Consider the following 27488-nt stretch of genomic DNA (forward strand, 5'->3'; position numbering starts at 1 on the left):
ATGGCTGCCCAAGGAGAGCCCCGAGTCCAGTTCAAACTTGTACTGGTTAGCGATGTTGGTGCTGGAAAAACTACACCCATGAAACATCATTTGGCTGGTGAATCTGAGAAGTATACCTTGGGTGTTGAGGTTTATCTGCTTGTGTTTCACACCAACAGAGGACCTTTTAAATTTAATGTATAGGCCAGGCACAGTGGCTCATGCCTGTAATCCCAGCACTTTGGGGGGCCAAGGTGGGAGGATCACCTGAGGTCAGGAGTTCAAGACCAGCCTGGCCAACATGGTGAAACCCCGTCTCTACTAAAAATACAAAAATTAGCTGAGTGTGGTGGCAGGTGCCTGTAATCCCAGTTACTCGAGAGGCCGAAGCAGGAGAATCGCTTGAACCCGGGAGGCGGAGGTTGCAGTTAGCCGAGATCATGCCATTGCACTTCAGCTTGGGCAACAAGAGCAAAACTCTGTCCCCTCCAAAAATATAAATATAAATATAAATATAAATATAAATATAAATATATACATACATACATACATACAACTGGCCAGAAGAAATTACGTGGACTGAGAGATGGCTATGATATCCAATCCCAATGTGCCATTATAATGTTTAATGTAACATCAAGAGTTACTTACAAGAATGTGCCCAACTAGCACAGAGATCTGGTATGAGTGTGTGAAAACTCCCCATCATGTTGTGCGGCAACAAAATGGATATTAAGGATAGAAAAGTGAAGGCAAAATCTATTGCCTTCCACCAACGTTCAGTACTATGACATTTCTACCAAAAGTAACTACAACTTTGTTTTTTGGGTTTTTTGTTTTGTTTTTTACTTTTTTTTTTTTTTTTTTTTTTTTTGAGACAGGGTCTGAGTCTGTCACCCAGGCTGGAGTGTAGTGGTGTGATCTCTGCTCATTGCAACCTCTGCCTCCTGGGTTCAAGTGATCCTCCCACCTCAGCCTCCTGAGTAGCTGGGACTACAGGTGCTCCACCACACACAGCTACTTTTTGCATTTTTTGTAGAGACAGTGTTTTACCATGTTGGCCGGCCTGGTCTCAAACTCCTAGGCTCAAGCAATCCACCTGCCTTGGCCTCCCAAAGTGCTGGAATTACAGGCATGAGCCACTGCACCTGGCCAAAAAGTTACTACAACTTTGAAAAGCCCTCCTCTGGCTTGCTAGGAAGCTCTTTGGAGACCTTAAGTTGGAGGTGGTTGCCATGCCTGCTCTTGCCCTACCACGGGCTGTCATGGACCCAGCTGTGGCAGTACAATATGAGCCCAGATTAGAGGTTGCTCAGACAACTGCTCTCCCGGATGAGGATGATGGACGGCCTGTGAGGATGAAGCTGGAGCTCAGCGTCAGAGTCTGGTTTTATAGGAAGCTGTCCTGTCAGTGGTGCAGCGTGTGTGCCACTTTATTATCACCTGTGGGATGCTGAAGGACATGAATATGGCTTCAGAGTAAATGTGGCAGTTCAGAAAATACCTTCATTGTTTGGACCTGCATCTTTCACTGTTTTGGAACACAGTTGATTTCTTCTTGAGTTTCAAATATGAGACACTACAGTCACACCACGATATTCAGTGGTGAAATCTTGTTTGTTACTATCATTCCCATTCCTTTTCGTTTAGAATCAGAAGAAAGTTGTATTTCAAATATCTAAAAAAAAACAATTATAATAAAATCAAAATTTTCAATATTTTCTTTTAAGTGAGTGGGTTTGTTGTCCTATTTAAGCAATCTTGGTTGGATGTGGTAGCTCACACCTGTAATCCCAGCACTTTGGGAGGCCAAGGTAGGAAGGTCACTTGGGGCCAGGAGTTTGAGACCAACCTGGGCAACATATTGAGACCCTGCCTCTATTTAAAATACAAAAGGAAAGAGAGAAATCTTTATCTACCTCAAGGCTTTGAAGATATTTCTCTAGGTTTTTATCTAGAACTTTATTGTTTATTTTTCACCTTCAAGTCCACCCTCTACCTAGAATTAATTTTGTGTGTAAGGTAAGAATCAAGCTTTAATTTTTTACAATACGGATATCAGCACCACTTATTGAAAAGATTATCATTTTTCCTACTGAATTTCTTTAGCATCTTTGTCATAAATCACATAGGTTGGTTTCTAGTTTTTGTTTTTGTTTTTTTGAGACGAAGTCTCACTCTTGTCGCCCAGGCTGGAGTGCAGTGGTGCCATCTCGGCTCACTGCAACCTCTGCCTCCCAGGTTCAAGCAGTTCTACTGCCTCAGTCTCCGAGTAGCTGGGATTACAGGTGCCCGCCACCACACTTGGCTAATTTTTGTATTTTTAGTAGAAATGGAGTTTCACCATGTTGGCCAGGCTGGTCTCTATCTCCTGACCCCAGGTGATCTGCCTGATCCTAGAGTGCTGGGATTACAGGCATGAGCCACTGCGCCTGGCCAGTTTCTAGATTTTGTTCCATCAGGCTATTTGTTTATCCTTGTGCCAATACTAACTGTATTAAGTTTTAATATCTGAAAGTGTAAGTCTCCAGTTTTGTTAACGGTCTTGAAGATTGCCTTGGCTATTCCAGGTCCTTTGCATTTACATGTAAAATTTAGAATCATCTTGCCAGTTTTCACCAAAAATCCCATGGAGATTTCAATTGGAATTGCATTAAATTTATAGATCAAGTTGTTAACATCTTAATACTTGCTCTGTCACTCTAAGCATATAGCATATTCTTCCATTTATTTACATCTTCTTTAATTTCTCTCAGCAATATTTTGTAGTTTTCAATGGAGGAATCTTACCAAACTTTCATTAGGTTTATTTCCAGGAATTTGATATTTTGGTTCTATTTGTAAGTGGTGTCTTTTTTAAATTTCATTTTCTAATTGTTTGTTGCTGTTACATAAAAAATATAATTGATATTTTGTATATTGATTTTATATCCATTGAACTACCTAAATTCATGTATTAATATTAACCATTTGATTGTAGTTATGTATACTCGTAATAATGTCATCTACAAATAATGACTCTAATTTTTTTTTTTTTGAGACGGAGTCTCACTCTGTCGCCCAGGCTGGAGTGCAGTGGCATGATCTCAGCTCACTGCAAGCTCCGCCTCCTGGGTTCACATCATTCTCCTGCCTCAGCCTCCTGAGTAGCTGGGACTACAGGCACCCGCCACCATGCCCGGCTAATTTTTTGTATTTTTAGTAGAGATGCGGTTTCACTGTGTTAGCCAGGATGGTCTCGATCTCCTGACCTCATAATCCGTCTGCCTTGGCTTCCCAAAGTGCTGGGATTACAGGTGTGAGCCACTGTGCCTGGCCGACTCTAACTTTTTTCTTTCCAATTTTATACCTAATAATTCTTTTTCTTACCTTATTGCACTGGCTATGACCTCCAGTACAATGTTGAACAGAAGTGATTAGAGTGAACATCCCTATCCGTCTCCCAACCCCAGGGGGAATGTGCTCAATTTCACCATTAAGTGTGATGCTAGCTGAGATAGTTTTGTAAATAGCCTTCTTCAGAATAAGAAAGAAAGAAACTGAAACTGGGTATGGTGGCATACACCTGTACTCCCAGCTACTCTGGAGGCTGGGGCAGGAGATCCCTTTAGACCAGGAGTTCGGGCTATAGTGTACAGCATGATTGCATCTAGGAGTAGCCACTGGACTCTAGTCTGAGCAACACAGCAAGATCCTATCTTGGATCTTGCTATCCAAGATAGCAAGGAAGGAAGGAAGAAAGGGGAGGGAGGGAAGAAGAGAGGGAAGGAGGGAAAGAAGGAAAGAAGGAGTTTGCTGAAAGTTGTTTCTTTTTCTTTCTTTCTTTTTTTTTAAGAGATGATGCCTTGCTCTGTCACCCAGGCTGGAATGCAGTGGTACCATCATAGCTCACTGTGGCCTCAAACTTCTGGGCCCAAGAGATTCTCCAGCCTCAGCTTCTTGAGTAGCTAAGATTACAGGTACAAGTCACCACATCCAGTTCTTTTATTATTTTAAGTCATAAATGAACATTTAAATTTTTTTCCTACATCTCCTGAGGTAATTATATTATCTCTTTTATTCTGTTAATGTGGTAAATTACACTGATTGATTTTAATGTGTAAAGCCAACCTTGCATTCCTAGAGTAATTCCTACTTGTTCATGATATATTATCCTTTATTTATATTTTGCTGAACTTGATTGCTAGTCTCTTATTTGGAATTTTTGCATCTATGTTCATGAGAAATATTGACTTGTAATTTTGTTTTCTTGTGATTATTTTGTTAAGTTTTGGTATCAGGGTTATACTGATTGGTAGAAGAAATTGGGGCCAGGCCTGGTGGCTGATGCCTGTAATCTCAGCACTTTGGGAGGCTGAGGTGGGATGATTGCCTGAGTACAGGAGTTTGAGACTGGGCTGGGAAACATAGCAAAACCTTGTCTCTAGAAAAAAATAAAAAAATTTAGCTGGACATGGTGGCATGTGCCTGTAGTCCTTGCTACTAGGAAGGCTGAGGTGGGAGGATCACTTGAGCCCAGGAAGTCGAGGCAGCAGTGAGCTATAATCATGCCACTGCACTCTAGTCTGGGTGATAAAGCAAGGCCCTGTCTCAATTTAAAAAGGAAGGAAGGGAGGAAGGCAGGAAGGGACGGAAGGAGGGAGGAAGGGAGGAAGGAAGGAAAGAAGGAGGGAAGGATGGAGGGGGAGAGAAGGAAGGAAAGAGGGAAGGAAGGAAGGAAAGAAGGGAGGGAGGAAGAAAAAGAAATTGGAAAATATTTTCTATAAGAGAATGTGAAGATAGTATTATTTCTTCTTTAAATATATGGAAGAATTTAATAGTAAAGCCACCTGAACCAGAAGGGTTCTTTGTGGGAAGGATTTTTATTTTGCATTTAATTTCTTTAGTACATTTGGACAATTCATGTTTTCTATTTCTCCTTGTAAGTTGTATTATTAGGTACATACACATTTATAATTGCATCTTCTTAAAGAATTGACTGTTTTGTCATTATGAAATGTCCCTGTTTATCTATGGTAATATTTCTGTGTTGAAGTAACCTTAGCTGACTAATAATACAGCCACACCAGCTTCCTTATGAGTAGTATCTGCATAATATATCTTTTTAGAATTCTTTTACTTCCAACTATTGTGTGTCTTATATTTAAAGTATGTTTCTTATTTTTCAAAAAAAAAGGAAACATATAGTTGAATCTTACTTTGTTTTAATCCACTCTGCCAATCTAGATATTTTAACTGCATATTTAGTTCATTTACACTTAATGTAATTGCTGGCATAATTGGGTTTAAGTCTATTATCTTGCTGTTTGTTCTGTTTTATCCCATTTCTTCTTTGTTCCTTTGTTCCTCCTTTCCTGCCTTCTTTTAGTTTAATCAAGTGTTTTAAATCTATTTTGTCTCTCTCTTATCTCTTTAGTTATACCTATGTTTGCATTTTCTTTTAGTAGTTATTCTAGATTGCTATGTGCGTGTTTAATTTATTATAATCTACAGATGTTCCTCAACTTATGATGGGGTTATGTCCTAATATGCCCATTGTAAGCCGAAAATATTGTTAAGTTGAAAATGCATTTAATCATCCCAATGAACTCATTGTAAAGAGTTGAAAAACTGTAAGTCAAACCACTGTAATCAGGGACTGTCTGTGCTTTGATTTAGTATTTCACCACATCTTATACCATGTGTAAAATGTCTAAAACCTTACAATAATGTCTTAGTCCTTTCGTGTTGCATGAAAGAATATCTGAGGCTGGGTAATTTATAAAGAAAAAGGTTTATTTGGCTCACAGTTCTGGAGGCTCTCCAAGAAGCATGGCGCTAGCATTTGCTTCTGGTGAGCACCTCAGTCTGTTTCCACACATTGCAGAAGGTGAAGCTAGGCTAGCATGTGCAGAGATCACATGGTGAGAGGAAGCAAGAGAAGAGGAGGGAGGTGCCATGCTCTTTCTAACAACCAGCTCTCACAGGAACTAATAAAAGCTCCCCAGTCCCAAGAGGGCGTTACTCTACTCATGAGGGATCCCCCAACCATGATCGTAGTACCTCCCATTAGGCCTCATCTCCAACATTGGGGATCAAATTTCAACATGAGGTTTAGGAGAACAAACATCCAAACTATAGCAAATGATATAATTCCATGCCCCCCATTATGCTATTGTTATCATGTAATTTTACTTTTATTATGTTATAATTATCACAATTATTGTTGACTTAAACATATAGTTTAATCTTAAATAATTTGACATTTACCTTTACCAGTGCTCTTCATTTCTTCTTACAGGTCTGTGTTTCTCTTTAGATCATTTTCCTTCAGTGTGGAGAACGTCCTTTAGTATTCCTTGTAATGTGAATCTGCTGGAAATGAATTAACATTCATTTGTGTGAAAATGTGTTTATCTTCTTCAGCTATCAAACGTTTGAAGACCCTTTTGTCTCAGTATAAAATTCTGGGCTGTAATTTGTTTTTCAGTATTTCAAAGATGTTATTCCATTGTTTTTTGGTTTCCATTGTTGCTGTTGAAGAGTAAGCTGTAATTTTTCTTATTTGTTCCTGTGAATTTAATGTGCTTTTTCCCTTTAGCTGCTTATAAGGTTTTTTTTTTGGTTGTCTTAGGTTTTCAGCAGCTTGACAATACCTAGGTGTTCTCTCTCTTGCTTTCTCTCTTTTTCAAATCTGCTTGAGGGCTTCTTGAATCTGTAGGTTAACATTTGTAATCAATTTTGGAAAATTCTCAGTATCTTTTCAAATATTATTTTCTGCCTTATTCTCTCCTCATAGAACTCAAACTACAGATATGTTAGACATTTTGCACATGTCTCTCACACATTGTTCTTATTTTTTTTCTTTGTGCTTTAGTTTTCAAAATTTTTATTGACATGTTTTAGAGCAGCAGTCCCCAACCTTTTTGGCACTATGGAATGGTTTTGTGGAAGACAATTTTTCCACAGACTGGGGACAACAGTTGGGGGGGTTGATGGTTTCAGAATGATACAAGCTCATTACATGATGAGGGATGAGAAAGGAATTCAATTACATATTTTTCCATATGGTTGTTCAGTTATCCCAATACCTTATTAGCAAGTCCCTTGCCCCATTTTTTCTTATTGTTTATTCTTAGTAAGATGAAAGCTGGCCTGGTGTGGTGGCTCACACCTGTAATTCCAGCACTTTGGGAGGCCGAGGTGAGTGGATCATGAGGTCAGGAGATCGAGACCATCTTGGCTAACATGGCAAAACCCCATCTCTACTAAAAATACAAAAAAAAAAAAATTAGCCAGGCATGGTGGTGAGCACCTGTAGTCCCAGCTACTCGGGAGGCTGAGGCAGGAGAATGGCGTGAACCCAGGAAGCGGAGCTTGCAGTGAGCAGAGATCACACCACTGTACTCCAGCCTGGGCGACAGAGTGAGACTTTGTTTCAAAAAAAAAAAAAAAAAAGATGAAAGCTATTGATTTCTGTATATTATTTTTATATATTGATACTTTATTATCTATTTATAGAAATTTCCTATTTTTTCTGTTGAGTTTTCCAGTTATATAATTGTATCATCTGCAAATACAGTTTTACCCTTTCTTTTCCAATTCTTATGACTCTAATTGCTTTTTCTTCTGTAATTGAATTGGCTGACACCTCAAATACAATCAGTATCTATTCATGATAAACATTTCTGTTGTTGCAAACTAGAAGTAGAAAGTAACTCCTTCTTTTGACCAAAGGTTATATACCAGAAACCCAAAGGAAACATCATATTTAGTGGGGAAACCTTAGAAGCATTTCATTAGAAGGAATAAGGCAAAGATGCCAACCATTACCCCTAATGTTTAACATAGTCCTGAGGATGCTGGCCAACGCAATAAGGACACCAAATAAGAGGTATGAGCATTCAGAGAAAAAGGATATAGCGGCCAGGCGCGGTTGCTCATGCCTGTAATCGCAGCACTTTGGGAGGCCAAGGAGGGCAGATCACCTGAGGTCAGCAGTTTGAGACTAGCCTGGCCAAGATGGTGAAACCCTGTCTCTACTAAAAATACAAAAATTAGCCAGGCATGTTGGTGCACACTTGTAGTCCCAGCTACTCGGGAGGCTGAGACAGGAGAATTGCTTGAACCTGGGAGGCGGAGGTTGCAGTGAGCTGAGATCACACCAGTGCACTGCAGCCTGGATGACAGACTGAGACTATCTCAAAAAAAAAAAAAAAGGAAAAGGGATATAGCTTTTATTTTGTGTAGTGATCTGATCATCTACATAGAAAAATCAAGAAATCACAAACTATTAAAACTAATAATTTAAAAGTTCAACAAGATGCCTGGATACAAGATTAACTTTGAAAAATCTGTGGTAGTTTTCAACACCAGCAATAACCAACTAGAAAATATAATTTAAAATAAGATATTATTCCAAATATCAACAAAAATTTATATCTAAAAAAGGTAGGTATAAAATATATCTAAGAAGACATAGATATAAGAAGATATAAAAGGTAGATATAAAAATATCTAAGAAACAATTTAATATAAGACCTCTATGGAGTAAGTTTTAAAGCATAAAGACAGATGATGACCTTAATAAGAAATGGAGAGGGCCGAACGTGGTGGCTCACACCTGTAATCCCAGAACTTTGGGAGGCTGAGGTGGGCAGATCACGAGGTCAGGAGTTCAAGTCCAGCCTGACCAACATGGTGAAACCCTGTCTCTACTAAAAATACAAAAATTAGCCGGGCATGGTGGCATGTGCCTGTAATTCCAGCTACTCAGGAGGCTGAGGCAGGAGAATCACTTGAACCTGGCAGGCAGAGGTTGCAGTGTGCTGAGATTGCGCCACTGCACTCCAGCCTGGGTGACAGAGCGAGACTCCGTCTCAAAAAAAAAAAAAAAAAAAAAATGGAGAGATAGTACATATTTTTTTCGTAGGGATGACAATATTATAAAGATGTTAATTCTTCCTAAACTAATTTATAATTACAATGCAATCACAATCAAAACTAGTTAAATATTTTTGAGAAAGTCAGCAAACTTACTGTAAAATCTAAATGGAAGAATTTAAGGTCTGTGAATATTAGCCAAATTAGACTTGAGAAAAAAGAGAGAGATTCTCCTGTCAGATACTAAGACACGCCATAGGCCAGATGTGGTGGCTCACGCCTGTAATCCCAGCACTTTGGGAGGCTGAGGTGAATGGATCACCCAAGGTCAGGAGTTTGAGACCAGCCTGGGCAACATGGCAAAACCCCATCTCTACCAAAAATCACAAAAATTAACTGGGCATGGTGGGGTGCACCTGTAGTCCCAGGACGCTGAGGTGGGAGGATCACTTGAGACGGGTAGACAGAGGTTGCAGTGAGCCAAGAGTGTACCACTGCACTCCAGACTGGGTGACAGAGTGAGACTCTGTTTCCAAAAAAAAAAAAGATACACTACAAAACAATACTAATAAAATCTAATAATCTGAGTCTTACTGGTGTAAGAATTTTTAAATAGACCAGTGGACTAGAAGAGAGTTCAGGAATAGATACATTGTATATATGGAAACTTAATATAAAATAAAGGTGGCTTCATAAACCATTCAGGAAAAAATAATTTACATATGACATTAATGAAACTGGCTTACTCTAAGGAGAAAAATAAAACTGATTTCCTACCCATGCCACATGCAAATACTATCTTTGGAAGGATTGAAACATAAATGCATAATATAAATCTATGCAGTTAATTTGCAAAGGTGACCTGAGGGTGGGTAATAACTTCTTTAAACCTCTAAGCACAAACCATAACACAAGAGAGGAAACAATTAAGTAAAAATTAAGACTTCTGTTCAATGAAGACATTGATAAATGAAATTAACAATTGACAGACTGGGAAAAGATGTTTGCAGTGTCTAAAACCAGTGAGGGATTATTACCACCTAGACATACTATTTACTATTGCAAATCAATAAGAAAAAGAAAGGAACCTCAATAGAGACTTGGGCAAAGGATACCAAATGGCAATTTTAAAATAAAGAATGGCCGGTGCTGTGGCTCATGCCTGTTATGCCAGCACTTTGGGAGGCCGAGGCGGGCAGATCACTTGAGGTCAGGAGCTCGAGACCAGTCTGGCCAATATGGTGAAACCCAATCTCTACTAAAAAATACAAAAACTGGCCGGGCGCGGTAGCTCATGCCTGTAATCCCAGCACTTTGGGAGGCCAAGGCGGGCGGATCACCTGAGGTCGGGAGTTTGAGACCAGCCTGACCAACATGGAGAAACCCCGTCTCTACTAAAAATACAAAATTAGCCAGGCTTTGCGGCACATGCCTGTAATCCCAGCTACTCGGGAGGCTGAGGCAGCAGAATCGCTTGAACTCAGGAAGCTGGAGGTTGTGGTAAGCCAAGATCACGCCACTGCACTCCAGTCTGGGCAACAAGAGCAAAACTCCATCTCCAAAAAAAAAAAAAAAGTACAAAAATTAGCCAGGCATGGTGGTGGGCACCTGTAATCTCAGCTACTCGGGAGGCTGAGGCAGGAGAATCATTTGAACCTGGGAGGCAGAGGTTGCAGTGAGCTGAGATTGCACCATTGCACTCCAGCCTGGATGATAGAGCAAGACTCCGTCTCCAAATAAAATAAAAATAAAATAAAGAAACTTAAATGCCTATGAGGAGATAAGCCAGCATGTTAGTAATCAGACAAATGATAAATAAAATGAATTATCATTGTATACCTATCAGACTGGCAAAGTTCAAAAGGTGAAATAACATCCATTATTGGTGGTTGGATGTGACTGCAGAGATCCTCATGCATTGCTAATGTGAGTGTAAATGGGTACACTATTTTGGAGAGCCATTTAGTCACATTACACATTGTATATGCATAGATGAATACCTAGAAATTCTGTTACTGCCTGTGTATGCAAAAGAAATTCTCGGCCAGGTGCGGTGGCTCATGCCTGTAATCCTAGCGCTTTGGGAGGCCAAGATGGGTGAATTACCTGAGGTCAGGAGTTCGAGCCTGACCAATATAGAGAAACCCCGTCTTTACTGAAAATACAAAATTAGCTGGGCACGGTGGCACACGCCTGTAATCCCAGCTACTCTGGAGGCTGAAGCAGGATAATCGCTTGAACCCAGGAGGCGAAGGTTGCAGTGAGCCAAGATTGCGTCATTGCACCTTGCACTCCAGCCTGGGCAACAAGAGTGAAACTCTGTCAAAAGAAAGAAAGAAAGAAAGGAAAGAAAGGATAGAAAGAAAAAGAAAGAAAGAGAGAGAGAGAGAAAGAAAGAAAGAAAGAAAGAAAGAAAAGAAAGAAAGAGAAAGAAAGAAAGAGAAAAGAAAGAAAGAAAGAGAAAGAAAGAGAGAGAGAAAGAAAGAAAGAGAGAGAGAAAGAAAATTCTCATATAGGTCCTTAAGAGGACAGGTATAAGGACGTCCATTACTGTAGGCATGGACGAATAAAATGTGGTTGGGGCACACCTGGAAAACTGAGCAGCAGTTACAAGCAATGGACTAGATGCACACTGGTACAATGGATGGATCTTAAAAGCCACAGTGCTAAAGAATGTGCTCAGTATGTGTCTATTGTATCTTTATACATATATTAATATTAGAGATGGGCTAGAGTGCAGTAGCTATTCACCACCTCCATTATAGCAGCACTGCAGCCTCTACCTCCTAGGTTCATGAGATCCTCCTGCTTCAGCCTCCCCAGTAGCTAGGACTACAAGTGAGCCCAGTGGCACGATCTCGGCTCACTGCAACCTCCACTTCTCAGGTTCAAGTGATTCTCCTGCCTCAGTCTCCCTAGAAGCTGGGACTACAGGTGCCCACCACCACACCTGGCTAATTTTTGTATTTTTAGTAGAGGCGGGGTTTCACCATGTTGACCAGGCTGGTCTCAAACTCCTGACCTCAAATGATCCACCCACCTCGGCCTCCCAAAGTGCTGGGATTGCAGGTGTGAGCCACTGCGCCCAGCCGGTTTTTTTTTTTTTTCTTTGTAAAATGTGTGCTGCTTATTTTTATTTTATCTTACTTTTTTGAGACAAGTCCCACTATGTTGCCCAGGCTGGTCTCGACCTCCCAGGCTCAGGCGATGCTCCTGCCTCAGATTCCCAGTTAGCTGAGACTTACAGATGCCGCCACCGCGCCTGGCTGTGTCTATCTTAAAACAAAACTTCCATGAATGTCTGTATGTATTTTTAAACAATTCAATGAGGAAGGAGAATGAATTAAGTCAAATGGATGGGTGAGGATGGCAAGACAGGAAGACATGAACAGACAATACACAAAAGTACACAATTATTTCTGAATAATGGCATTATGAGTGATCATAATGTTATTTTGCACAGTTTCCTCAATGAACTTAATATTACATTACATTAATCGGAAAAAAGTAAACTTGGCCGGCCGCAGTGGCTCACGCCTGTAATACCAGCTCTTTGGGAGGTGGAGGGTCACGAGGTCAGGAGTTCGAGACCAGCCTGGCCAACATAGTGAAGCCCTGTCTCTACCAAAAATACAAAAAGTTAGCTGGGCGTGGTGGCAGGTGCCTGTAGTCCCAGCTACTCGGGAGGCAGAGGCAGGAGAATTGCTTGAACCCGGGAAGCAGAGGTTGCAGTGAGCTGAGATTGCGCCATTGCACTCCAGCCTGGGCGACAGTATGAGACTCCATCTCAAAAAAAAAAAAAAAGAGAGAGAGAAAAGAAAAGGAAAAAAAAGTAAACTCACATAAAGTAATTAGACTTAGAACCTTTCTGAAGGTGAGCAATCACAACCTTTATCTTCCTCTATGATTATTGTTCATGTGGTTCTCTAGTTCTAGACTCAATATTGGCCACTTTTTTCCTAGAAAATAATTTATCTCATATAGATTTCCAAGGGGGTAAAGTTGTGTGTAGTATCTGAATAATCATCATAATAACTCTTCTATAGTCAATTCTTTCTTTAATGTGTCTGCTTTTCTTAACTGGAGTTTTTGCCTAAGATATTTTTAACAATTTAATAACAATCAAGGGATACATTGTTCATCAGTCTAAGGTATAGCCTCTCCAGAAATCATCCAAAAATGACAGTTTCATATAAAAAGTTTTTGACTTTCTACAGTAATAAGATTCATATATTTTCTTACTATGTCCAGAAATTCTGGCTGGATTATTTAGGGGGCTGATGTGAGGACTGAATGAGTTAATACATGCTAGGGTGTTAATATATAGTGCCTGACACATAGTAAATGTTCAATTTACTGCTATAAAGGACAAAAACTGCTAATAATGATGATATTAGCTACAGACTCCTTTTCTATCAGCCATACCACCCAGCACAGGCCTAGGCACAAAATACAATATTTAGGTAGATGCTCAGTGACTAATGTATGTCAACATTTGAGATTTCCCTTTACCCTCAAAATGTAGCTTACTTTATGTGTTTTCTAAAATATTTTAGGTATTAATTAATTAATTTATTTATTTATTTTGAGACAGAGTCTCGCTGTCACCCAGGCTAGAGTGCAGTGGCGCGATCTCAGCTCACTGCCAGCTCTGCCTCCCGGGTTCACGCCATTCTCCTGCCTTAGCCTCCCGAGTAGCTGGGACTACAGGCGCCCGCCACCACGCGCAGCTAATTTTTTTGCATTTTTAGTAAAGATGGGATTTCACCGTGTTAGCCAGGATGGTCTCGATCTCTTGACCTCGTGATCCGCCTGCCTCAGCCTCCCAAAGTGCTGGGATTGCAGGCGTGAGCCACCGTGCCCAACAGTATTTTTATTTTTATTCTTCAGAGACTGTGTTGCCCAGGCTGGAGTGTAGACTGGCCTGAGTTTAAGACCAGTCTGAGCAACATAGTGCAACCCTGTCTCTACAAAAACAAAAAATTAGGCAGGCATGGTGGCCCAGGCTTGTAGTCAGCTACTCTGGAGGCTGGGATGGAATGATAGGCTGAGCAGGGGAGGTCGAGGCTGCAGTGAGCCATGATCGCGCCACCGCACTCCAGCCTAGGTGACAGAGCAAGATCCTGTCTCAAAAATAAATAAACAAATAAATAATAAAATAAAAATCAGCTGTTGGTTCAACTCAACTTTCTTAATTTTGTTTATGTATTTCTGCCTTTATCTTAATGTTCAGGATTATTTGTTTATTTATTTGAGACCAGGTCTCGCTCTGTTGCCCAGACTGGAGTGCAGTGGCGTGGTCTCGGCTCACTGCAGCCTCCGCCTCCTGGGCTCAAGGGATCATCCCACCTCAGCCCCCCAAGTAGCTGGGATTACAGGCGCGCGCCACCACGCCCGGCTAATTTTTGTATTCTTTTGTAGAGGAAGGGTCTCGCTTTTTTGCCCAGGCTGGTCTTGAACTCCTGGACTCAAGCGTTCCGCCTGCCTCGGCCTCCCAAAGTGCTGGGATTTCGGGCGTGAGCCACTGCGCCCGGCCTAATAATGTTCGGGCTTTCTTATTTTCTAATCAATGTATTTAAGGCGATACATTTTCCTCAGAGTGTCCCTTTGACTGCATGCCACAATGTGAATAATGACAGGCAGGGATGTATATTAGGCGCTCATCACAGTTAGTGCTGAATATTAGTTAGTTCCCTTTAACCTTATCCTGTACTTGGCCGACAAGCATTTGTTGGGCGTCCGCCCGACGCCAAGAAGCTCTTCTTTTTCAAAGCCTCTTACCCTGCGCTGCACCTTTTCTCCCGCGCGGGCAACTCCTCCCGGCCTGGCCGTCACGCCCCCTCAAGTCACTCACCGCCCCGCCACGTTCCCATGACACCACGCAGGCGCCAGCAACAAACGCCAGAACCCTCCGTGCCCTTCCGCTTTTCCAAAGGCATCTCTGCGACGACAGCAAGAAAAATAGTTCCTTGACAACTGAGCTCTTTTCAGGAGGAGGCGGGACCAGGCGGGGCTTACAAGCGGAACGAAACGGAAGTCCGTGGTCCTTGTAACGGGATTGGGCCCCGCCCGATGGGCGGAGGGATTCATTTTAAGCAACGGGCGGCCCTCCGCCTCCATTGAAGGCGGGGAAATACCGCAGCGCTGGCGGTAGTTGCTGTGGTTTCCGTTCTGAGCTCGCAGCTTAGGAGCTGAAGATCGCGGACTTAGCGTTCCCGCGTCCGAGTCCGGCCATCAGTGGCTGCAGATCCGGAGGCCAGGAGCTCAACCACCCTTCTTCGGAACAGGGCCGGCCCGCTGCTGTGCCTTGGACGCTCGGTGCCTGTATCTACTCCGGGGCCTAGGTCGGCTCCGGGGGCGGCTTAGGAGAAGGCCGCTGGCGAGATGTTCAAAAACACGTTCCAGAGCGGCTTCCTCTCCATCCTCTACAGCATCGGCAGCAAGCCTCTGCAAATTTGGGACAAAAAGGTAGGGCTAGGGGCGGCGACGGGGCGAGGTGGAGGGGCTGCACCCCCTCCTCGTCCGGGGGCTGGGGACGGGGAATGGTTGTGTCGAATTGGGGCCTGGGAGAGGCCGAGAGGACGCTGCTGTGCCTTGTCCCCAGCCTGGCGGGACTGGGGCGCGAGGTGGGGGCGTCGTGTAAGCAGCGGAGGAGGTGGGGGGGCGGTGCATGTGGGTGGGCTTGGCTGAGATCTAAGTGTCCTGCAGCTGTGGTGTGGTTAGGGCCACGACCCTCGCTGCTGACTTGACTTGGTCGGTCAGTCCATTCTTTTGAGCCACTGTTTCCCCACCAGTATAATGGGGTTGATGGTGCCCATCTCCTACCATGAAATGCACGAACTTATCTGAGGGAGCTTTGGGGATGTAAAGATGAAAGGACCTGCTATTCACGGATTCCAAATATTTACGGATATCCTGTTTTGTGCCAGGCATGGTGCTGGGCACTAGACACAGAGCCTTTGTTCAGGCACCCTTACAGAGGCGCAGACAGAAAGGCTCCGGCCAAGCCAGTGATGTTTAAATTTCATTCATTTGCTCCCTTCCTCCCACTGATCCCAAATAAGTCAGAATTCAGTGGCCCTTGGCACCTGCTCCACACTCACTGTGACTTGCCTGTACTATGCCCTCGGTGCCTGATTTCTCCATCAGGAAAACTGCAGAATGCTGACAGTCAAAGTCTTGTTTGGATTAATAAACTCAGAGCCAAGTAGAGGCCTCATCTTTATTCAGGCATCCACTAGATGATACTGTGTTTGGCCCCACGAGATGATGAATCTATTTTTTGCAGATGTGAAGAAAGATCTAGCTGTCTATGAATTGGTCTGCATTTTATTACTTTGGTATTTCGTTCTTCATGCAAATTCCCAGACAATCAGCTGTACTATTTCTTGAATATAAGTTACGGGAGGCACTCCAATGTGGAATTTAAGTCATATTCTTAGTACTGCTGTCTGGGAGAATGGCGAGTGTGGGTATGCTGAATGCTGCTTTTTATAGAGATGCATGTGGAATAATCTCAGCAGGATTTATTGGTAATGAAGCCAAGAATTTTGGATTTTATCTCGGAACAAGTCTCTGTATTCCCTTATCCACAGATGAGAGCTCTGGGCCACATAAAGTTGGGAGAGAGCATGAGCAGCTTTCTGCCTGTCACCATTAGGGAACTCTGCGTTCTGAGGGCAGCTTTGAGGATGGTGTGTTCATAGTGTTACTTTCATAAGATAGTTGAAAAATCTGAATATAATGAAGTTGGGCCTTTGTGTATGTAAAATCTGCCCATCTCTTCTCTTTCAGATGATTCTATCCACAAGCTAGAACTAGTGCCAGAGTACAGGAAAGCAGTTCCTTAACGTTGCTGCGTTACTGAGGTTTTTAGTTTCATGTGTTTTTTCACAGTGGAATAAAGCATTGTAAACTGTAAATTGCATCTGTACAAAGAGAGCCCAGGGTGCCTGGGAACTCTGTAAGGAGGTTGGCTTCCCAGCTGTCACTTGACTCAGTTATGGGCTGTCAGAAGGCCTGAAGAGGGGGGCCCTCTGTGCCAGTGGAATTTGGAAACTGAATTGTAACAAAGTGTCAGTATAAGGCAATTGAAATCGAGAATGGGACTTGACCTAGGAGGAGAGGTTTTCAGAGCAGATAGAGAACTTACTAAAGCTGAAAGAATTCCAGTAGTAGGGAGGCCTCAGAATTTCTGTTACAAAACTTGTATCGGTTTTCCATTTTAACCCTTCTGGGCTTGATCTTGTGTGCTGTGTTTTATTTTTCAAATGCAGCTTTTTGACTAGTCAACATGTTTACCCAAGAATATAAAAGCATAGTAACCATGGCGCACTGTGTCCCTTAACAACACCACTAGAGGTCGGATGGTATCCTAATGACATAAACACGTGTGAAAACGTTGTTAAATCGATTGGCACAGTTACTTGGAGTAAATTAAACAGACATTTTGGCAAAACCTTTAGAACACTCATTTCAAGCAAAATCTTCACAATGGTAAAAGTTAATTTTGTGTTTCTAACTCTTCTTATTTAGACTCAATTGAAAAATGTTTAGGATTTGAGGTTTTTTCCCCTCTTGGGGCAAGGGAAGGAAAGAGAAGAAAAGGGAAAGTTTGGGGCCGTATCCCTCAGCTTTGTTGTGTGTGCTTTTTCTCAGCTGTAAGTCCGCATAAAGTGCTGGAAATCCAATCCAGTAGGGGGAACACTGGGAATTGATGTACTTATCAAAGATTTATTGAGTGACAGCTGAGTGACAGGCTTTGTGTAGACTTGGGAAGATAGAAAAAGCATTTTTCCTGCTGCCAGGGACTAAGGCAAAGTTGTAATAAGGACAGAGTTTGTGGGGAGGTGAGGACTGTCTACATTTAGCTAGACATGACCTTGACTTTTGCCAGTAGGTATATATTGACTGTGGTGCCTATTTATAGTTTTTATTTCAGAAAACTTTCCTGTTTTCTTTCCTGAGTATATATAGAATTTCTGTTCGGTTTCTATGAAGAATCTTGAGAAATTTGGTTTGACTTTTGTTTAGGCTCTGTCTGCATAGAAGTGAACGCTGTATTCACAGTAAATTCACAGTGAATTTGCAAGCTTCCCTTTTGTGAGGATGGCTTGCTCGTTAGTGTTTGTAACACCAGCAATTTATTTGACTCTCTGAAGCTCACAGCCCCTCCCCTCCATCTCATCCTTCCGATCTCAACTTAAACATTCTTTTCATTGAGAACTTGAGTTAATAAGCCTCATGGGTGTGCCTGTGGCTGGCGGTTTTCTATTGTAGATCGTGCACTGGACTGCAGGTTCCTTAAGCGGAAGAACAGTATCTTACCTAAAAACCTCAGCGCTAGGACATGGTCAGACACCTTGGATTTGCATCCTGGCTGTGCTGTGTTCCAGTTGTGTGACCTTAGCTATGTCCTAACCATTCAGTTTTCTCATCTATTTCTCACGGTTATGAAGATTCAATGAAGCTGTATATAAAGTCCTTAGCAACAGAGTTATAGTATATGCAGTCATGCACCACATGATGACGTTTCAGTCAATGACAGACCTTACACATGACAGTGGTGCCATAAGATTATCATGGAGCTGAAAAATTCCTGTCGCTTAGTGACATAATAGTTGTTCGTTAAGTCAAATGCATTACTCGTGTTTGTGAGTAGGTGTAAACCAACCTACTGCACTGCCAGTCATGTAAAAGTATAGCATATACAATGATGTTCAGTGCCTAACACTTGATGATAAATGACTGTGTTACTGGCTTATGTATTTACTATACTCTTTATCATTATTTTATTGTATTTTATCTTTCTGAGACAAGGTCTTGCTGTTGCCCAGGCTGGAATGCAGTAGCACAATCAGGGCTCACTGCAGTCTCCATCTCCCGGGCTCAAGCAATCCTCCCAACTCAACCTCCCAAGTAGCTGGGACTACAGGCCCTCACCACCACACCTCGCTAATTTTTGTATTTTTGTAGAGATGGGGTTTCTCCATGTTGCCCAGGCTGGTCTTGAATTCCTATGCTCAAGCAGTCCTCCTGCCTCAGCCTCCCAAAGTGCTAGAATTACAAGCATGAGTTCCCGTGCCTGGCCTTATCATAATTTTAGAATGTACTCCTAGTTACAACAACAACAACAAAAAAAAGTTAACTGGAAAAATAACCTTAGGCAGGTCCTTCAGGAGATATTTCAGAAGAAGCAGTGTTGTCATAGGAGATGACAGCGCCATGTGCGTTATTGCTTCTGCAGACCTTCCAGTGTGACAGCATGTGGAGGTGGAGACTGTGATTGATGTTAATGATCCTGACCCTGTGCGGGCCTGGGTTCATGTGTGTGTTTGTGTCTTAGTTTTTAACAAAAAAGTTTAAAAAGTTAAAAAAAGAAATAGGAAAAACCTTATGGAATAAAGATATATAGAAAGAAAATATTTTTGTGCAGTTGAACATTGTGTTTGTGTTTTAAGCTAAGTGTTAGGTACAAAATAGTCTAAAAGTTTTTAAAATTTTTAAAGTTTATAAAGTAAAAAAGTTTCAGTAAGCCAAGGTTAATTTATTATTGATGAAAGAAAAATATTTTTAATAAATTTAGTGTAGCCTGGCCAGGCACAGTGGCTCATGCCTGTAATCCCAGCACTAAGTAAATAACTAAATAAAATAAATGTAGTGTAGCAAAGTATTCAGTAATGTTCTAGGCCTTCACATTCACTCACCACTCACTCACTGACTCAACCCAGAGCAACTTCCAGTCCTGCATGCTCCACTCATGGCCAGTGCCCTATCCAGTTGTATCACTTTTTATCGTTTATACAGTACTTTACTGTACCTTTTCTATGTTTAGACACAAATGTTTACCATTATGTTACAGTTGCCTACAGTATTCAGTACCATAGTATGCTGTACAGATTGTAGCCTAGGGGCAATAGGCTATACCATATGGCCCAGGTGTGTAGGATGTTGTACTGTCTAAGTTTGTGTAAGTACACTCTGATATTCACACAGCCATGGAACTGCCTAATGAGGCATTTCTCAGAACGTAACCCCATCCTTAAGCAATGCATGACTGTAGTTAGTACTTTATAAGTAATGACATATAGTATTAAATATGGCAGGGACTGAGGAATTTGCTCAAAACTAAAATAAGATGTTTAAACCGAGCTCACCATCCAGATTTCTAGGAATAGGAAGTACTGTAAAACCAGACTTCTGAAGTGAGAAGAATTTAGTTGTTGCACCATGGCTTGCCCAGCCCTAAGCCCTTAATGTGGCTCTAAGGCCACATAACCCATGCTCTGGCACCTGCTTCACTTGTTCTCCAGGCGGGGCTCGCTTCACCCGGTTCCCCCTCTTAGTAGTAGCCTCCTACTGAATTGAAGGAAGTCCTGTTCTCTCACTTTCAAGCTTTTGCACTTCCTGGTCCCTCTGCTGGGCGCTGCCCCTCACCACCCCACAAGCCTCACTCCCATCTTTTCATTAGTCTCCAGTCACAGTTCAAAGGCCTTTCTCAGAGTGACCTTCCTTGACTCTTCAGGGTATGTTAATTTCTTTTTTATCACATTTGACATTATTAGCTTCTTAAGGTCTGTATTCCTGGCTATAGTTTCCTGATAGAAGCTTTTGTAAGTTTCTAAACCAACAGCTTAGAAGAAATTAGGGGTTTCTTTAATGTTACCTTGACATCTGGCACCAGCAAATCATATTTATTAAAAGACTCTTATGTTTAATGTAAACATTACTTCTGGTTGTAAGGAAAATACCAGGAGGTTCTGTTCCCACTTATACTTGTGTAAAACAGGCTATAATTTTCAGCCTTTTTTTTTTTTTTTTTTTTTTTTGAGACAGTCTCGCTCTGTCCCCCAGGCTGGAGTGCAGTGGCACGATCTCGGCTCACTGCAAGCTCCACCTCCTGGGTTCATGCCATCTCCTGCCTCAGCCTCCTGAGTAGCTGGGACTACAGGCGCCCGCCACCAAGCCCGGCTAATTTTTTGTATTTTTAGTAGAGACAGGGTTTCACAGGTTGCCCGGGCCGGTCTCAAACTCCTGATCTCAGGTGATCCGCCCACCTCAGCCTCCCAAAGTGCTGGGATTACAGGCGTGAGCCACCGCGCCCGTCCGAAGGCATGGATTTTAATTACACTTGCCTTTTCTTAGCTGTGCACATAATTGTCCTTACGCTAACTTGGGGGTTGTTGGTGTATGCCCAGAGTTGCTTGTCTGCTGTCTGGATAGCCCCTGTCAAGTACAGCGAAGGGAGTGAAGCCTTTGACCCTTGGAGCCTGGGAATCTGAGTCGGAGCTATGCCCAATTCTCCCCACAGGGGTCTCCCTCTGCCTAATTTCTGTCTGGGAACCTGGCCCTTAACCCAGTGCAGGAACTTTCCTCCTGAAATGGACAGCTCTAATGGCTTAATGTAAATTAGAACATGTGTCATTAAAGCTAGGATGCCAGATGGCCGAGGGTTCAGCTGCCTGCCAGGCTGAGTGGGTGGGGCCAGAAAAATGAAAGTTGGGGGAGGGAATGGATACAACTCGTGTTATTTTTAAAGCAATCATAGAAATATACAGCATCCACCAGCTCCCTCCCTATCCCAGTAGTAGTATTTTTTTTTTTCCCTCAGCTTGACCCACCTCCCTGAGGCTTACATTGCGGGGAGGGAGAGAAGTCGGTGTTATTAGTTGCCCTAGCAACCATGGAAAGCCTGGGAGAGTGATTGTAAGACTGGCCTGAAGCTTTGGTCACCTCTGTTGTCTGCAGAGGCAGAGAACCACTGTGATCTGTAATTGCCAGTAACTGGGTTCTGAAGCTCTTTGAGTATCTCCAGCTCATGGGCAGGGGAGGGGAAATTAATGAAATAAAACAATATTGGCTTTAGATTTTTTTTTTTTTTGAGGAATAAAGCACTCATAGGCCACACTGTGATAGTGGGAATGTGTCATGAATGAAAAAGAATTAACAAATCAAAAACAGTCGGCTCTTTGTGATCTAGAGAGGGACAGAACATGTTAAAACCTGCTTCCGCCATGAGCAATAAATGCTGAGCAGTTCATTTTATCTTCATCCCAAAGCCAAGCCCGCCCAGTGACCTCTGAACTGGAAGGAGCTAAGGAAAGGACGTTGATACTTTCTGAGACATGTATCTTCCTGTATGCTGTTGTCAGAAGCTGGTTTTAGGAGGGGGTTGCTTTCCTGGAAGACCTTTATAATATTAGGCAATGACAGCCACATTTAAGGTGGTGGGGAGCCTTTGCCCCAAATTGCCTGTCACCTCTCCCCTTTGATCCTAGTTTTAGAGCCTAGAGAAGAGGCTTTGGGAAACTACCCTCTATGCACATATCTGATTCATCGCCCTTACTACCTCCACCCTACTCTTTTCCAGTGAGTTTGTATTTGCAGCCCTTTAAACTTAATAAAGGAGAAAAATCATAATTCACTAACAAATCCACTTAATTTGATTTCAAACCTCTGGAGACTTGTCACATGGGGATACTTGTGTTTTTCTTCTTTGGGGGTTAAACAGTCTCTTGGGGAAAAGCTCTGTTTAGTTTGTCTTACCACCAGCCAGGTTCAAACTCTAGAGACTGGTGGGCATTCCTTCAACAAAGTTGCCTTGACCCTTCCAAGTTCCCTTGTTTTGTGGAATACATTCATTCATTTTGTAAAACTTAAATTTGTGAGTGTGTTTGTTATCTAGTAACACTGGGAGAAAAAGAAATCTCTTTAGTAATTTATTGAAATCCAAATAAAAGTTAGCTTGCCTTCGGGCAGAAGTGTAGGAATACTACAGTCTATCCGGCTTCCAGCCTGCATTGGCTTCTGTGTGCATTGTACGGCTTTGTTTTCTTCTGTAAAGACCTGAATAGGTCATATCTGCTGGAGTTCCAGGGAAGTCGTAAACTTTGAGAGGGGCAGAAGGCAGATTCCCTCACATTTTCTCCCTGTGAGATCTGGCTGGTCTTTCTGGAACTGAGGGAGGCCTCTTGTTGACTCTGGCCAGAGAGAGCTTGAGGGATGTGAAATTTGAGGGCATGCTTTAAATAAGGGTGGGTCAATAGCAACATGTTGCTTTTTAGCAATAGCAGTTTTCAGGCCCAAGTTACTTCTTAATCCTGTCAATTTAACTGTCTATTTGATCTTTGCAGTTTGTCCCGTTTTAAAGAATGGTTATGTTATTGAGAATAATTAGTGGTGTGTTACAAAAGTAGTGTTTGCATCTTGTTGGAATACTGCCAGCTCTTATCAGTAGGGCTGCTCACATTAGTTGGAAATGATTTCTTCATTAATTCCTTCTTCACTGAATCTGCCTGGTTTTCCACAGAAAAAATAGGAGGAATATTGCCACTTAGGTTGGAAACATTAGATGGCGAATGAGGTGGGCAGTGGTGGCGTGTTCTGCACAGACCCAAGCCTTTGTGCTCTTAATCTCCTTGGAAAGGGGCCCAGAATTCAAAGCAGGAGGGCATTGAACATTGCCAGCTTTGTTTGAGAATCATTTCAATGTGACGTTTTGTGTCTTGAGAGCCTAAGAAATGCTCCATTGGCAGGGATTGGGATCCCGTCTAGCCCAGCATTCTGTCTCTGACAATGGGCACCCATTTGTGGAAGCATTCTTCATGCTGGCGGCCCTGTGGGCTTTGTGATATGCCCCAGCATCTCTGGCTTCCTATAATAGTCCACGGGGGATGTGTTATCCAGGAATTTTTAAAACCCTCCTTGAACCTATTCATATGTGCCAACTCTCAGGGTGACAGATTCCAGAAGTCAGCAAATATTTGAACTCTTAGTTTATGGCTAGCACTGTGCTAAGCATTGTCGCAGATAGAAATGATGCTTCATAACTGGTCTTTGCTCTTGCTTGAGCTTATTCTTTTTTAAGGAGACGAGACTTGGTTGCAGTTGTGAAAAAGGTGGGCAGTGACATCAGATGTCACCTTTAGAACACCAGGCAGACCATGAGTGGATCAGACTCACAGTGACAGAGCTCACAGAGACTAATGTCTAAAAACAGAAACATATTATTAATAATTTATGTTGAAAAATAAAACTACCAGACTCAACACTGATTTCTCCCCATATGCAAGTCTAATAGCCAAATTGTAATCAGAAGGCTGATGAGTGAACAAGAGGAGCTTTAGTCAGTGTGATTGAGTCATTGATTATGGCAGCCTAAGACAGCCCTTTCCACAATACCTAAAGAAAGACTGTATGTTTGTCTTTCTGATGTCTCCTGTTCTAAACCTAGTTCATCTTTTTCATATGCTATTCCATTCAGCCCTAATAGTCCAGCCTTGTTTTTTTTTTGTTTGTTTGTTCATTTTTGAGACAGGATCTCACTCTGTCGCCCAGGCTTGAGTACAGTGGCACAATCACGGCTCACTGCAGCCTCGACCTCCCAGGCTCAGGCTGTCCTCCCACCTCAGCCTCCTGAGGAGCTGAGACTGCAGGCATGTGCCACTACACCTGGCTAATTTTTTGTAGAGGTGGGGTTTCACCATGTTGTCCAGACTGGTCTTGATCTCGGAGCTCAAGCAATCCTCTCGCCTCGGCCTCCCAAAGTGCTGGGATTACAAGCGTGAACCACTATGCCCGACCCCAGCCATGTTTTTTTGGTTTGGTTTGGGTTTTTTTTTTTTTTTTGGAGATAGGGTCTTGCTCTGTCACCTACTCATCTAGGCTGGAGTGCAGTGGCACAATCACAGCTCACTGCAGCCTGGACCTCCTGGGCTCAAGTGATCCTCCCACCTTAGCCTCCCAAGTAGTTGGGACTATAGGCGCACTACAGGTGCACGCCACCACACCTGGCTAATTTTTTGTAGAAACAATGTCTTACTATGTTGCCCAAGCTGATCTCGAACTCCTGAGCTCAAGCTGTCCTCCTGCCTCGGCCTCCCAAAGTGCTGGGATTACAGGCATGAGCCATTTTGCCTGGCCCCAGCCCTGTTTTGAAAGTACCTTTGCATATCTCTGTTCTGTCCATATTAGTTGCTTAAAAGTTTAATGCTTGAAGATAATTGCTCTTTCCTAAATATTTTGAGAGGAGGAATCTGTATTGAGTATTGATTCCTCCCCATCGTCTACCTCCTACATATGCAGCAAACAATACAAAACAATGTAGGATGAGGTGCTAAATTATGTCATCTAGACAACATGAGCCAGAAAAACAAATCAGAGAAAAGAGAGGTCAGTGTGGGCTGAAAATGCTAAAGAAGGCATCTGTGTGTGGCACAAATGGGAATTGAATTCCTGCTTTAAAAAGTAGAAAATTAGGGAAAAGCAGACAGGGAAGCATGAAGCAGGATAACTCCAGGGGAGGAATGCTTTCACTTTTTGTTGCTGCCCTCCTCAGTAACACTCAGCTTTGGTTTTTCTGGCCAAAGAAATATACAAGGCAGGACGGGCGCGGTGGCCCATGCCTATAATTCCAGCACTTTGGGAGGCCGAGGCAGGTGGATCACAAGGTCAGGAGTTCGAGACCAGCCTGGCCAACATGGTGAAACCCCGTCTCTACTAAAGATACAAAAAAAAAAATTAGCTGGGCGTGATGCCGCATGCTTATAATCCCAGCTACTCAGGAGGCTGAGGCAGGAGAATCGCTTGAACCTGGAAGGCAGAGGTTGCGGTGAGCCAATATCGCGCCATTGCACTCCAGCCTGGGCGACAGGGCGAGACTCCGTCTCAAAAAAAAAAGAAAAAAGAAAGAGAAAGAAAGAAATCTACGAGGCAGTATGAGGCAGTGGAAAGGCTGCTGAATCCTTAGTCTCCTACTTAGGGTTTGGCATTTGCAGTTCCGGGGTGCCAATGTCCACATTTGTAAAATGGAAACAGTATCACCTGCCTTGTTGTTTTTATTGTGTGAGGCTTAAGTGAGAAGGGAACGTGTGTGATATTTCTGGTGCATAGTAGGCATTCGGTAGATATTAGCTGAATCTAAATTGAGTTGATGTATTTGGGGAGAAGTTTCCCCTGGTTTAGGGATTGCCAAATTACCTGGGATTCCCATGGTGGTTGATGTGACCCTGTCTAGAGGTAATAGCATGGCTTACTTACATATAAGCTTCAGTGTACTGTGTCACAAATTTCTTTGTACGCCTCTTGGGCTACCATGGTTTTCTTTAAATAGTCCTATTCAGCCTTGTCGGATATTTCAGTACTAATCGAATTTTCTTTCTTGTAGGTACGGAATGGCCACATCAAAAGAATCACTGATAATGACATCCAGTCCCTGGTGCTAGAGATTGAAGGGACAAATGTAAGGTAGGTTGCCACCTCTGTTCTCCCAGAGACATCATATACGAGGGAGGCTGTATGTCATAGAGGTTAATAGCACAGACTGCAGTGTCAGAGTGCCAGATGTGAGTCCATCTCTGCCACTTAGAGCTTACCATGGGCAAGTTACTGCATCCCCCAGACCTTAGCATACTCATCTGTACAATGGGCAGAATAATAGTACATTTTCCTTATAGGGTTATTGTGAGGAGTAAATAAATGAATATATATAAAACACTTAAAGCCTTGCTTAGCACATAGTAAGTACGATGTCAGTATTAGCTATATTATTAACCAAAGTGTCTGCTGGGGTGGGGAGTGGGCAGTGTTGTACAGCTCATCCAGTGGGTAGACAGTGTGGTTTTCAGTGCCATAGAGGTTTCAGTTTTGGTTTTCTGTCATTCGATAGCTCCCCTAGACCAGAATTGAGGTCTTCTCTCACTGGAGGAGCTTCTAAGATCCACTGTCTGGCTTTGTTTTTCAGATATTTTATTGCTGCTGTCTAGTCCTGTGTTAAGCTTTTGTTTCTGGGTCCAGCATTTGTTAAAGCATCCGCTGACTTAGGGCTGAGGGATTCACTGGGTGGCATGTCTGAATCTTTTAGATCTGCTTTCCAGTGTATCCTCTTGGACCGTGTGTTATTGTTGTGCATACCACAAAGGAAGAGAGTCCAGGAGTGTGTTTATTAGTATTTCCTCTCTCTACAGCACCACATATATCACATGCCCTGCAGACCCCAAGAAGACACTGGGAATTAAACTTCCTTTCCTTGTCATGATTATCAAAAACCTGAAGAAATATTTTACCTTCGAAGTGCAGGTAAGTATGTGTACATGAATGTGTCCACTCTTGGCTATACCAAAGAGATAGCCTTTGAGCTCATGGGAAAAAGTGGCCCTACAAAAGTATCTTTATCCTTTTGCATGTATTCTTTTCTGCTTCTAGTGTAAGCCCAATGCAGTCCTTGTTATGTAAATTTGATATTAGTAATGAAATTTAATGCCAGGTTTTTAAAGAAACAGTAAGCACGTAGAAAATCTAGTAATTTCAAAGCGTCAGAGTTAGCGTGGTATCCATTTGGGGAGTGATTATTTAATAGTGGGTGGCTGTTCTGTTTTAGTATTTCTGATTTTTCAAAAGGAAGAACATTTATATACTCTATGGTCTGAGAGCCTGCTGACTGTGTTACATGTCATAAGCAGCTGGTGTTGTCTTGGCAACAAACAAGATAAACTTGCTACTTCCGGGCCATCTGCATGCAGCGTATGACCTGTGTCTGGTCTGTTTATTTTCCTCTAAGTCTCAGCCTTGGGAAAGCAAGCTGTGGGAATTCAGGTCCTTGTCTGGACAAGGTTGTGTGTTTCTTCCAAGACAGAGCTAGTGTGACGCTT

The 27488-nt window shown here is 42.5% G+C and overlaps 1 protein-coding gene and 1 pseudogene across 1 annotated transcript in view; both read left to right on the top strand.

Moving 5' to 3' along the window:
- On the top strand, positions 1–15185 carry LOC115837041 (annotated as a pseudogene).
- The window catches only part of CFAP20 (cilia and flagella associated protein 20), a 14481-nt gene continuing 1907 nt past the window's right edge, over positions 14915–27488 (top strand). The window contains exons 1-3 of the mRNA XM_003263110.3: positions 14915–15309; positions 26006–26085; positions 26805–26916. Coding sequence (XP_003263158.1) covers positions 15226–15309; positions 26006–26085; positions 26805–26916 — 276 coding nt within the window. The 5' untranslated portion in view covers positions 14915–15225. The remainder of the gene's footprint in view (positions 15310–26005; positions 26086–26804; positions 26917–27488) is intronic.

The sequence above is a fragment of the Nomascus leucogenys genome, chromosome 2, assembly GCF_006542625.1.
Source record: "Nomascus leucogenys isolate Asia chromosome 2, Asia_NLE_v1, whole genome shotgun sequence".
NCBI lineage: Eukaryota > Metazoa > Chordata > Mammalia > Primates > Hylobatidae > Nomascus > Nomascus leucogenys.